At 45.7% G+C, this 13751-nt stretch overlaps 1 protein-coding gene across 1 annotated transcript in view; it reads right to left on the bottom strand.

Annotated features, from left to right (window-relative positions):
- Window positions 1–13751, bottom strand: part of LOC126176203 (beta-alanine transporter-like) — a 503717-nt gene that overhangs the window by 107011 nt on the left and 382955 nt on the right. Inside the window, exon 9 of the mRNA XM_049923347.1 lies at window positions 9065–9279. Coding sequence (XP_049779304.1) covers window positions 9065–9279 — 215 coding nt within the window. The remainder of the gene's footprint in view (window positions 1–9064; window positions 9280–13751) is intronic.

The following is a 13751-nucleotide window of genomic DNA, read 5'->3' as shown; positions in this document are numbered from 1 at the left end:
CGTCTCCTATAGCTGTAATTTTTTGTCCCTTCGACTTGCATTTGTTTACAATTTGGCAACTTAGCACGGAGTAATAACTGCCAAGGGGTCTGCAGTGCTATCAATATATTTCTGGTGCGTCTAAGCAACCGAGCCACACTATTTGTATCTCAATATTTAGTGGGCAGATCCAGCCAAATTCTTGGAGAAACTGCTGCTGCATTCGTTTTCTCTTAACTTCTTAAGAGATTAGTAGAAATACGTGTTCGGAATGCACATTTTCGTAAATCCACACCTACTGGTCCTCTTTACTCCGGCAAAATAATCGTCTGCTCTGTCTTTCTCTTTACTTCATACTCTAGTACAGTTTGTAATCCGAGGCAGCTCATTAGCAAAAAACTTTCAGTTTCCCACCAGTAAATTGAGTCCGTTAATAGCTCAGCCAATTTCGGTTGAAAGAATAGTGCAGAATTGTTGCGGAACATCATGGAATATTACCGCTTCAGCCCCTATAAATTCATGAAGTTCCGATAAGTGACGTTCCATAATTAGCCTTCAGAATGGCGCCTGAAACGGAGGTGCATTCTGAGCAGAATTGTCTTTGAGTTACTTTTGGGGGTGAATCAGAGAATCGCAGGTTTTCGTAGGCTTTTGCAGAATGTCTGCGCAGACTTCGAAGTAAGCAAAAGAGTGGTAAGTCGTTAGGAGAGACTTCCGTCCATATCGCAACAAGGCTGCGCAAATCTATCCGAACTCTCTTACGCCGGCCGGTCGCAGACAGATGCGACTCTTGCAATGTTGGAACGTGCGGACACTCTCATTCCAGGTGATGGAGTTTCACAATAAAACACCTCGCTGCTCAGCTGGGCGTCTCTGTTGGCAGTGGTGACACACTCGTCCACCGGTTGGGGCACTCTAAAGTGTGTGCACGCTGGGCTCCAACCCGCCTACCAGAAGTCCATAAAGAGAAACAAAAGACCATCTGTGCGGAATTGCATCCGCATTACGAGGCTATCTGTGGTAATGTTTTGTCGGTCGTCCTCACAGTATATAAAACATGGATTCAGCACTTCAAACCGGAAGCAATACAACAGTCCATGGAATAGCGCCACAGCAATTATCCTCTGAAGAAAAAGTTCAATGCTGCAGTCGGTAAAGTAATGGCGACCCCCTTCAAGAACTCTGAAGAGGTTACTCTGCTTGATTTCCTCTCCCGTGGTGCAACGATCTACTGTGAAGTGTACTGTGCTACCTTTAGGAATCTGGGGAAACGACTTGAGCGTGATCTTCGACACGAAAGTGGAAACAAACGTGCCCTTCTCCGTAACAACGCAAGGCCTCACATATGTCTGTGCACCAGTGAGGGGCTCACAAAACTTTATTGGGCTCTTCTTCGCAATCCATCCTACAACTCTAATCTCGCACCGGTCGACTTCATTGTGTTTGGCCCAGTGAATGATGCACTCCGTGGGAAGCAGTAAGTGGGTGATGGCGAAGGTTACTGATGCAGTAAGACGTTGGTCCCGACATCAACAAGTAGTGTGGTAGCATGCAGGCATATAGAACCTCACAGTAAGGCCGGCCGCGGTGGCCGTGCGGTTCTACGCGCTGCAGTACGGAACCGCGGGACTGCTACTGCCGCAGGTTCGAATCCTGCCCCGGGCATGGATGTGTGTGATGTCCTTAGTTAGGTTTAAGTAGTTCTAAGTTCTAGGGGCTGATGACCTAAGATGTTATGTCCCATAGTGCTCAGAGCCATTTGAACCTCACAGTAAGGTAGCGTAAGGCCGTCGCAATGAACGGCGATTATGCTCAAAAACAGCGTGCCGTAGACAGGAGGGTGAGGAATGTTATGAGGTACTGGAATTCTGAATAAAACTAACCTTATTTTTGAAAAAAATATGTTTCATATTAATTATTAAGTTCCTCCTCTTCAGCCACGTTGCGAGTAATTATGGGCCGTATGTGACGATAAACTTCAAGTGTTAAACATGTACGAGTGCAGTGATGAGATGTCAGATGATTAGCCATAATGTTTATAATGGTGCCCATTAGTGGGATGAAAGTGGAGAGAAGCTTGCCGATGTCGCGAGTGAGAGAGTGAAAACATCCCAGTTTCGCCGTTAGTGCTTCCAGAACAGTCACTCCTCCACCCACACAACCGCCATCTGTCATGTTCTGCGGGGAGATACTGTACAGCAGAGACTTTCGTATCTGCAGCGCTAACCAGCCTCCTGACGAAGAGAGAGCGATGAAATCAAACTTTAATACCGACGGCAGATACCGACTGTCCGTAAAAATTACTCATCACAATTATAAGCGAAATTATCACCACAATTATAGGCGAAATTAATACAAAACTCGGTGAAATTAATTGATCGATATATGTCGTCAAACCATTTGACGTTACACAAATTTTCCCTAGCTAACAGACAACGCCGTGAGCCTGTTCATGTCAAGAATTTTACGGTCCCCCGATTAATTACTCCTAATTACTTACAAGATGGTGGAATTTATCTTACAAAGTTTGCCGAGCCGTAGCCCGTTACGTCAAATTTGAAGCCACGGCTTTGCGAGGCTTTGGGATAGCAAACCGTCCCATCCTTCGCAAAACTGGCTCCACTTCACTCACTCCAACATCTCAGCTGATCGTGAGAGACCATGCTATCGCTGGCCAGAACATCTACCTCATCCAAGCTACCGTAAGGTGTAGGCCGGAGTGGCCGAGCGGTTCTAGGCGCTACAGTCTGGAACCGCGCTACCGCTACGGTCGCAGGTTCGAATCCTGCCTCGGGCATGGATGTGTGTGATGTACTTAGTTTAGTTAGGTTCAAGTAGTTCTAAGTTCTAGGGGAGTGATGACCTCAGCAGTTAAGTCCCATAGTGCTCAGAGCCATTTGAACCATTTTACCGTACGGTGCTTGCTCGGAGTATCCTATACTTCTACTAGTCTTTTATTTCCTGTTCCACTCGTAAATTCAGCGAGGGAAAGATGACTGTTCTTGTATCTTATTTTACCCGAAACATACGTTGGCGACGGTAGAATCGTTCTGCACTCAACTTCAAATGCCAGTTCTCTAAATTTTCTCATTAGTGTTCCCCGAAGTAATCGCAACCTTTCCAAGGATTCCTATTTGTGGTCCCGTAGCAGCTCCGTAATGCTTGCGTGTTATTCGAACCTTCCGGTTACAAATCTAGCTGTCTGATTCTGTATTGCTTCGATGTCTTCCTTGAATCCGACCTGGACGGATCACAAACACTAGAGCAATACTCAAGAACAGGTCGCACAAGCGTCCTACATGCGACCTCCTAAGCAGAGGAACCACACATTCCAAATTTTCCCCAATAAACCGAAATCGACCGTCGCCTCCCCTACCACAGTCCTCACATGGTGATTCCATTTTATATCGCTTTGCAGTGTCACGTCCAGATACTTAAACGCTTTGACTATGTCACGCAGGACACTGCTAATATTGCATCCAAAAATTACGGGTTTGTTTATCCTATTCATCCTTATCAACTTGCAGTTTTCTACCATTAGAGCAAGCTGCCATTCATCATACAAAATAGAGATTTTATCATTTTGTATCCTCCTACAGTCTTTCAACTTTGACACATTTCCGTACACCACAGCATCAACCGGAAACAAAAGCAGACCGTGGTCTACCCTCTCCGCCAGATCATTTCTGTGTACAGAAAATTATAGCGGTTTCTGTCACACTTCCCTAGGGCACTCCTGACGATACCCTTGTCTCTGATGAACACTTCCGTCGACGACAACATATTAGGTTCTATTATTGTAGAGGTCATTGACCCACCCACGTATCTGAGGACCTATTGCAAATGCTCGTATCTTCGTTCATATTCCGCAATGGGGACACCGTGTCCATACTTTTTGTAAATCTAGAAATATAGTATCTCCCTGTTGCCCTTTATTTATAGTTCGCAGTTCATCTAGTGAGAAAAGGCAAGCTGATTGTCACACGAGCGGTGTTTTCTAAAACCATGCTGCAAATTTATTAATTCGAAGTGAGAATGTGTTCAAGGATTGTGCTGCAGACCCATGTTAGGGATATTGGTCTATAATTTTGCGGGTCTGTCCTTTTACCGTTCTCATTCACAAGAGTCACGAGCGCTTTTTTCCAGCTGCTCGGACCTTGCGCTGCGCGAGAAATTCGCGATAAATGCTAGCTAAGTAAAGTCCCGTGCCGTACAGTACTCTTCGTAAAACCGAATTGGCATTCTATCCTGACGTGGCGACTTATTTTTTTTATATTCTTTCAGTTGTTTCTCTACGCCAGCGATGCTTATTATTATTATGTTGTCCGTACAGGAGTCTCTTCGATGGTCATATGGCGGAGTGTATGATTCTCCTGCGTGAACGATTTCTTAAATGTGAAATTTAAATAATTACGCGTCCCTCTTTATGTCGGTGGACGCCAATTTTGTGACGGTGTCCTCACTGCAGAACTGACTAGATACACCCTCGCCGCCAAGTAGGTTGCAGTTCTTAGTCGGAGCCACTTAGTGATCAGCACTAGCGCGGGTGATGTTGCCACTTTCCTGCATGTTAACGCTGTTGTCTCACTTGGTAGCCGCTTGGACCATAGAAGCTCGTGTTAGTACTACCTTTGCTCAGTAATACGGTTCGGGATTATTTCCGTCGTGATTTGTTAGTGATGCTACCGTCAGCATTCCAACCGATAGGCGTGACTAAGCTATCCATTCTTTCGCGGTACGTGCATTTGAGTCGCCTCTGGCTGGGTTTCAGTCAAAGCTCGTCTCTTGGCTATTAATAATTTCCAGCTAAACTCTCAGTTTGGACTCTCTGGCTCTAAAACTGGAATGAATCAGTTATTTATAACGTAAAACTTCTGTTTTGCTATTTACAGTAAACTGTCTTGACTTCCACAAGACGTTGGGTCGAATTGTTGCTTTATACACTCCTGGAAATTGAAATAAGAACACCGAGAATTAATTGTCCCAGGAAGGGGAAACTTTATTGACACATTCCTGGGGTCAGATACATCACATGATCACACTGACAGAACCACAGGCACATAGACACAGGCAACAGAGCATGCACAATGTCGGCACTAGTACAGTGTACATCCACCTTTCGCAGCAATGCAGGCTGCTATTCTCCCATGGAGACGATCGTAGAGATGCTGGATGTAGTCCTGTGGAACGGCTTGCCATGCCATTTCCACCTGGCGCCTCAGTTGGACCAGCGTTCGTGCTGGACGTGCAGACCGCGTGAGACGACGCTTCATCCAGTCCCAAACATGCTCAATGGGGGACAGATCCGGAGATCTTGCTGGCCAGGGTAGTTGACTTACACCTTCTAGAGCACGTTGGGTGGCACGGGATACATGCGGACGTGCATTGTCCTGTTGGAACAGCAAGTTCCCTTGCCGGTCTAGGAATGGTAGAACGATGGGTTCGATGACGGTTTGGATGTACCGTGCACTACTCAGTGTCCCCTCGACGATCACCAGTGGTGTACGGCCAGTGTAGGAGATCGCTCCCCACACCATGATGCCGGGTGTTGGCCCTGTGTGCCTCGGTCGTATGCAGTCCTGATTGTGGCGCTCACCTGCACGGCGCCAAACACGCATACGACCATCATTGGCACCAAGGCAGAAGCGACTCTCATCGCTGAAGACGACACGTCTCCATTCGTCCCTCCATTCACGCCTGTCGCGACACCACTGGAGGCGGGCTGCACGATGTTGGGGCGTGAGCGGAAGACGGCCTAACGGTGTGCGGGACCGTAGCCCAGCTTCATGGAGACGGTTGCGAATGGTCCTCGCCGATACCCCAGGAGCAACAGTGTCCCTAATTTGCTGGGAAGTAGCGGTGCGGTCCCCTACGGCACTGCGTAGGATCCTACGGTTTTGGCGTGCATCCGTGCGTCGCTGCGGTCCGGTCCCAGGTCGACGGGCACGTGCACCTTCCGCCGACCACTGGCGACAACATCGATGTACTGTGGAGACCTCACGCCCCACGTGTTGAGCAATTCGGCGGTACGTCCACCCGGCCTTCCGCATGCCCACTATACGCCCTCGCTCAAAGTCCGTCAATTGCACATACGGTTCACGTCCACGCTGTCGCGGCATGCTACCAGTGTTAAAGACTGCGATGGAGCTCCGTATGCCACGGCAAACTGGCTGACACTGACGGCGGCGGTGCATAAATGCTGCGCAGCTAGCGCCATTCGACGGCCAACACCGCGGTTCCTGGTGTGTCCGCTGTGCCGTGCGTGTGATCATTGCTTGTACAGCCCTCTCGCAATGTCCGGAGCAAGTATGGTGGGTCTGACACACCGGTGTAAATGTGTTCTTTTTTCCATTTCCAGGAGTGTATTATGTGCGTAGTATCAGCTATTATATGGGGCATCCTCAAGTAATGCAAGATGTCGTGGGATATCGTAGGAATATTTCCGCTTCAGCCGCTATAGTTTCATGGAACTCCGATAGGTGGCGGTGCTATACCTAGGCTTCAAAATGGCGTCTGTAACGGAGATGTGTTCTGAGCAGAGATCTGTCATTGAGCTTAATTTTGCGGGAAACCAGAGCATCCAACATATTCATAGGCATTCGAAGGGGTTTTGCGGGGCCCTGGCTGTGAACGGAAGCACAGTGAGTCGTTGGGTGAGGCGTCTGTCATCATCGCCAAATCGTCGCGCATACCTGTCCGATTGTCCGGATGCCAGCCGCCTGTACACAGCTGTGATTCCTGCAATGCTGGAACGCACGTACACTCTCATTCGAGGTGATCGATGGATCAAAGACCTCGCTGAATAACTAGACTTCGTCGTTGGTAGTGCCGACATACTCGTCGAACAGTTGGGGGCCACAAAGATGTGCGCCCGTTGGCTTCCTCGCCGTCTAACAGGAGACCATAAGGAGCAACGAAGGACCATCTGTGCGGAATTATGAGGCTGATCGTGACAATTTTTTTCGAACAGCGTCACAGATGATGAAACAGTGAGTTCATCACTTATAACCGGAAACAAATCGTAAATCCATGGAGCTGCGGCACTCCACTAACTCTCTCCATGAAGGATGTACTCTTCAGGAAGTAGTACGGGGATAATGGAAATGTTACTGATGCAGCAAGAAGCTGGCTCCGACATCGAACATGTGCTGCCATGTGGTCATACAGGCCCTCACAGCAAGGCGGTGTAAAGCCGTCACACTGAATGGAGATTGTGTTGGAACATAGGATGTTGTAGCCAGTATAGTGTATTGTAATCCTGAGTAAATCCAACCTACTTTCAGAAAAATATTTGTTGCATTAATGCGTTGCGTTACTTACTGAACGCCCCTCGTGTAATACACTCCTGGAAATTGAAATAAGAACACCGTGAATTCCTTGTCCCAGGAAGGGGAAACTTTATTGACACATTCCTGGGGTCAGATACATCACATGATCACACTGACAGAACCACAGGCACATAGACACAGGCAACAGAGCATGCACAATGTCGGCACTAGTACAGTGTATATCCACCTTTCGCAGCAATGCAGGCTGCTATTCTCCCATGGAGACGATCGTAGAGATGCTGGATGTAGTCCTGTGGAACGGCTTGCCATGCCATTTCCACCTGGCGCCTCAGTTGGACCAGCGTTCGTGCTGGACGTGCAGACCGCGTGAGACGACGCTTCATCCAGTCCCAAACATGCTCAATGGGGGACAGATCCGGAGATCTTGCTGGCCAGGGTAGTTGACTTACACCTTCTAGAGCACGTTGGGTGGCACGGGATACATGCGGACGTGCATTGTCCTGTTGGAACAGCAAGTTCCCTTGCCGGTCTAGGAATGGTAGAACGATGGGTTCGATGACGGTTTGGATGTACCGTGCACTATTCAGTGTCCCCTCGACGATCACCAGTGGTGTACGGCCAGTGTAGGAGATCGCTCCCCACACCATGATGCCGGGTGTTGGCCCTGTGTGCCTCGGTCGTATGCAGTCCTGATTGTGGCGCTCACCTGCACGGCGCCAAACACGCATACGACCATCATTGGCACCAAGGCAGAAGCGACTCTCATCGCTGAAGACGACACGTCTCCATTCGTCCCTCCATTCACGCCTGTCGCGACACCACTGGAGGCGGGCTGCACGATGTTGGGGCGTGAGCGGAAGACGGCCTAACGGTGTGCGGGACCGTAGCCCAGCTTCATGGAGACGGTTGCGAATGGTCCTCGCCGATACCCCAGGAGCAACAGTGTCCCTAATTTGCTGGGAAGTGGCGGTGCGGTCCCCTACGGCACTGCGTAGGATCCTACGGTCTTGGCGTGCATCCGTGCGTCGCTGCGGTCGGGTCCCAGGTCGACGGGCACGTGCACCTTCCGCCGACCACTGGCGACAACATCGATGTACTGTGGAGACCTCACGCCCCACGTGTTGAGCAATTCGGCGGTACGTCCACCCGGCCTCCCGCATGCCCACTATACGCCCTCGCTCAAAGTCCGTCAACTGCACATACGGTTCACGTCCACGCTGTCGCGGCATGCTACCAGTGTTAAAGACTGCGATGGAGCTCCGTATGCCACGGCAAACTGGCTGACACTGACGGCGGCGGTGCACAAATGCTGCGCAGCTAGCGCCATTCGACGGCCAACACCGCGGTTCCTGGTGTGTCCGCTGTGCCATGCGTGTGATCATTGCTTGTACAGCCGTCTCGCAGTGTCTGGAGCAAGTATGGTGGGTCTGACACACCGGTGTCAATGTGTTCTTTTTTCTATTTCCAGGAGTGTATAAGAGACTGCCTCGAATTTCTTGTGTTTATAATGAACAATTGGAATTTTTATTAAATATCTCCGTCTTCTGGGCTGTAGTATTCCCCTGTTGTAGGGCATAGGAAGTTCTGTTCAGCTACCAATAGAACCTGCTGGATGTAACGTATTCTGCGCCACAATGGGGGAGAAGATAGGAAATTAGTAGGTGAGAGCAAGTGCTCCAGCCCTGTCTGAGAATCGGGAGTAGAGAGTTTAATTAGTCCCACAGCCACGCCTTCTATCGTTCTGTGATAACCCAGGAACGCGACTGCAAGCCAGCCTGTACGTGGCGGTCACTCACTGCTCTGGACGAGGACGGTGGCGAGGCAGGCGGCGCCGCCCACCGCCATGCTGAGGCACAGCGTCCAGCGGCGGCCCCACAGCTCCATCGCCGGCCACAGGAACAGGTAGGTCGGCAGCTCCACCACGCCGGCCAGGAAGAAGTTGAGGAACTCGTCGCCGCCCAACGCAGGCGCGTAGTACGACAGGCCCACGTACACGCTCGTGTTAGTGAACCTGTGGCGTACCGGAAACAACGACGTTAACGGCGACCAGTATTGGCAGCGCCATTTGTGGTGCACATAAGCTGGTTGATCTTCACTGACAGTATACTGGGTGTACTTGATGGATGATTAAATACCAAAGTTTACGTTGTATTTTCCATACTTTCTGTTGTATCACTAATCTACGTGAGTCTCAACCGACACTGAACAGAATTTTATGAAGCAATATAAGGTGTGATTCAGCTTTGGGTTTTATGCAACCCCCAGTGCCTTCAGATACCACATGCAAAATTTCATATACTCTTGCTAGCTATACTCAGACTATTTCTCCTACAGAAAATGGTGAACAGGACATTTTTGTAGGACATTTAATGTAGTTAAATTTCATACTGGTATACGTTATCACTACAGGCCATTGTTTTCGAATTATTCAAGAAAAACCTACGAAAGGGACCTTAAACCATGTTTTCCTTGAATAAAGCGAAAATTGTGGCCTCCGGCGAAAACATATTACACAATTTAACAACAAAATAATTTCGTATAAAATGTCAAGTAAATGCTTTTCTTTGGCACTAATAATTTCTGTGTAGCGAGCGAGAGAATATGCAGATCACGTACATGGATTTTGAGATGTTGAAGTTATTGCGGGTTGCATAAAAGCCAGTGATAGGAGCAGCTGAACCACTCTCTCATATATATATATATATATATATATATATATATATATATATATATAAAGGAGCTAAGCTGCGAAAGTATGTGATGGCGATAGCTGCTTGTACTTCATATATATATATATATATATATATATATATATATATATATATATATATATAAAGGAGCTAAGCTGCGAAAGTATGTGATGGCGATAGCTGCTTGTACTTCAAGAATGTTTAAATAGTTTTGCCTCAAACCAGTAATTCTTACGTATATATGATAAATATGACCCTAAAAGGACTAATATACTTTGTCTTACTTTAATATCGCTTGGGATATCTATTGGCATTCTACGCTTCAAAGCAGTAAAGGATTCTGTGTCATATAAAAATGCATGTACTGTCAATAACTAATTCACCCTGAACTACTGCTCGCAGGAAATCCTACTGATAGAGAGCTCTGTGAGTTGTCCGACTACTGTATTGCAGTGAGTTAGTTCATGAATGCTCCCCATGGCGAACAAATCACTAACAGATGTTCGAATAGAAGTGATTATTAATGTCTCTGACAGTAAAGAGCCTGTTTCTGAATTTAAAAACCGTAATGTATGTTCTAAATGGAAAATCAGCACGCTGTCATCAGTATACAACCGATTCTTTCAAGGTATCATGCTGCAGAGTGGCTGGTACATCCGCTTCTGTGATATTTCCAACTGTCTGCGGCCAGTATTACCAGTGACATATCTAAAACTACAACACACACAGTCATCAGAACATCTGACATACATATATCATTCGCTGTAATGTTCTATACAACTATTATATAAATTTCTGAAATTACAAACACTGCAGATGAGTGAAGGTTGTGCTTGAACTCATCAGTGAATGACTTACAATTAGGGACGAATTAGGGACGGCAACTGCTATAATGGAATTGATACTACTATGATCTATAAGTAAAACAAGCCAAAATTCTCTCAGCAAATAACCAGCCAGGCAGTTCATATTTCGTCATTTAACTTCACATGTCACACTGAATTGATACGTTACATCTAAAAGGATAACATAAATGTCATTCATATCTACACGATTCATGACGATAACAGAATCACTAAAATAGGTGACGAAAAGGGTAAAATGATGTTGGACTGAAACATATCCGAAGAGGAACTTATATCCGTAAACGAATAACAAACGATGGACCATATTCCAGAAATTTCAACGTACACTGCTAATGTTTTAGGGACTTTAGTAGAGCACAGTTGAAGCGTGCATAAATTGACCGAAAATGTATTCCGATAACATACTGAAAAATAACTCATAAACTGACATATTTCATGAACAGCATCCCTTCCAATATCGGAAGAATCACTGATGATTCTCAAGAAAAATTCTGAATCAGTGAAAATACAGTCTTCGAGATAGAAACGGCAAGGGAAAAACTAGAAAACGTGTGCATTGTAAATTCGCAGACGTATTTGTAAAACTCGTGTCAGCTACTTGCGTCCAAACTGTAGGTAATGAATACCATTATTTTGCCGGAATCGTATGTTAAGTATACAGCTGCGCAGAAAGACTGCTGATTCATCTACTTTCTCAATAACTGAATGTTTCGGAATTTATTTTCCAGTTTGTGCCTAATTTACACAGGTCGATTTATATTTACCCTAACAGAATAGACCAGTGCCATCCCCTCCCCGTCCCCCAGACGTTCAACAGTTCGTTGCCTAGGTTTTCTCTTACCTCTTGTAATTCTAGCAAGTGTTTCTTCAATGTAGCCCTGAAGTACGTACGTCCAGCCCATCTCGATATCGTTTCCACTGCCAACTGTATGCTATCTGTAAGCGGATCCTGTATATTGTGTTTATAAATTAGTTATACAGAAGTAACCTTTAATTGAGAAAAGGATAAATAGTTCACAGAAATATTTGATACAGCACTAAATACAGTGTATCTTCAAGTTTTATTCTCGCCGAACAGTATCAGTTCCCTACGTTCCCTCTAGGTTGGCGGCGCGAATGATTTACTCCAGCGGTCATCACGGAGTCGGGTAACGGTGCAGAACGTGCGCAATGTATTTCATGGTTTCATGAATCCAAATCCGCTACTACAGTTCATAGACAATTCAGGACTACGTATCGCGGTCTACCACCTCAAAGACAGACTTGTATTGACTGGTGTAACCCTTCCACCGAAACTTGCTGTGTAACACGTAGGACGCTGGTCAAGATTCGCCAGCAACTTGCTCTTTCTCGCCTTGTCAACTGTAACTGGCATATCGTACCTGGACGTGCTTCAACATTATCTAATACCTCAGTTACAACAGGACATGGGCATAGAATCTATTTTCCAGCAAGATGGGACGCTACCATATGATTATCATAAAGTTGTCACGTATCTCTGTAGGAATGTATCAAATTACATTGAACGTGATGGAATAATAACTTGGTCGCCGTGATCCCCTGATTTAGTCCTAGGGAACTTCTTTGTATGAGGTTATTTTAAAGACAGAGTGTTCATTCCTCCGCTTTCGGAAACAACCGACGAGCTGCGACATCGGATAACAAAAGCAACTGCCACCGTACGTTAATACTTGTTTCATACGATTTGGCAGGTGATTGAGGCGACATTTATCGTATTACAAAAGGAAGCCACATTGAACATTTGTAAATAAAACTTTAAGAGATACCATATTCAGAGCCGTATCAAACATATCTGAAAATTATTTATCTTTTCCAAAATTTAAAGGTTACTTTTGTATAACAAAATTATAATCATCCTGTATTTACTTGGATTTTTTCTATTAATTCTCAACACAAATATTATTCTCTACAAATGACTTGGGGTAGTGAAACGGCAAGTCAGGCAGTAGAAAAAGGTTGATATTCTATAATTGAAACTTATCGCCTTATTTAAGTTCGGAATACTCAAAAAGAAACTGAATGTCATTCTTGTCATGTTAAATGTTCTTAGAATTAATCACTGCAATGATTTTCCTGTTGAGGAGAGTTCATCGCTGACAGATTTATTATTAAAAGAATACGCTCCATCAGTAGCACTTAAATCTATTACGTCTAGTCTACAATAAAGTCTTATGATGTAAAGCCACGAAGAAAATGTCCCCTTAGGATTGGGAACCTTACGGTGGGTAATAACCAAATGTGGAATAATAGACATAAATACAAAAACCATAATTGTAAGCAAAATCCTGGTGACTAGAATTACTGACAATATAGACGAGGTTGATTGTATTACAAATGTACCTACAGAAATGAGCCTCCATGTAGGGCATCGTGTTAATAGTACTTCCGGCAAGATATAATATGAGAGTTGGTTTGTGGGTTTGCTTCACAACTGACTAACACTTACGAGAACAATCTAAACGGAAGACGTGCGAATCACCTAAATCTAGCACTGCAAATATTGTGCAAACGGAAAGTGCTACTGATGCGCGGTTTTCACAGAATGGATTGGTAGTTAGGTGCTCGTATTTTTAGCCAATAAATAAAACTTGGAAAGTGTATTTTTGCACAAACATAAAAAGGAACAATACAAATTGACTTTAACAAACTAAAAGCAGGGTAAATTAGAATCTGAGTAGCGTTTGTTACAGGATTTTAGTGCTAGTCATTTACGAGATATTGTATTTTGAAAAGTTTCCGTACGGAAACTTGTTTGTGGCACTCAACTTGCATAGTCGCTATGTACGATGCTGTTATGTTTGCTTACAGCGTGCTTGTGTGTTCTTAGTGTGCTCTGCGACTTGATAGCCACTTAGTGTGTGGCGGTCTACGCTATAGGACGTGGGTTAATGATGTGATTGACCAAT

Source organism: Schistocerca cancellata, chromosome 3 (genome assembly GCF_023864275.1).
Source record: "Schistocerca cancellata isolate TAMUIC-IGC-003103 chromosome 3, iqSchCanc2.1, whole genome shotgun sequence".
NCBI lineage: Eukaryota > Metazoa > Arthropoda > Insecta > Orthoptera > Acrididae > Schistocerca > Schistocerca cancellata.
Note: the sequence above shows the minus strand (reverse complement) of the source record. Positions and strands in the feature narration are given on the sequence as shown.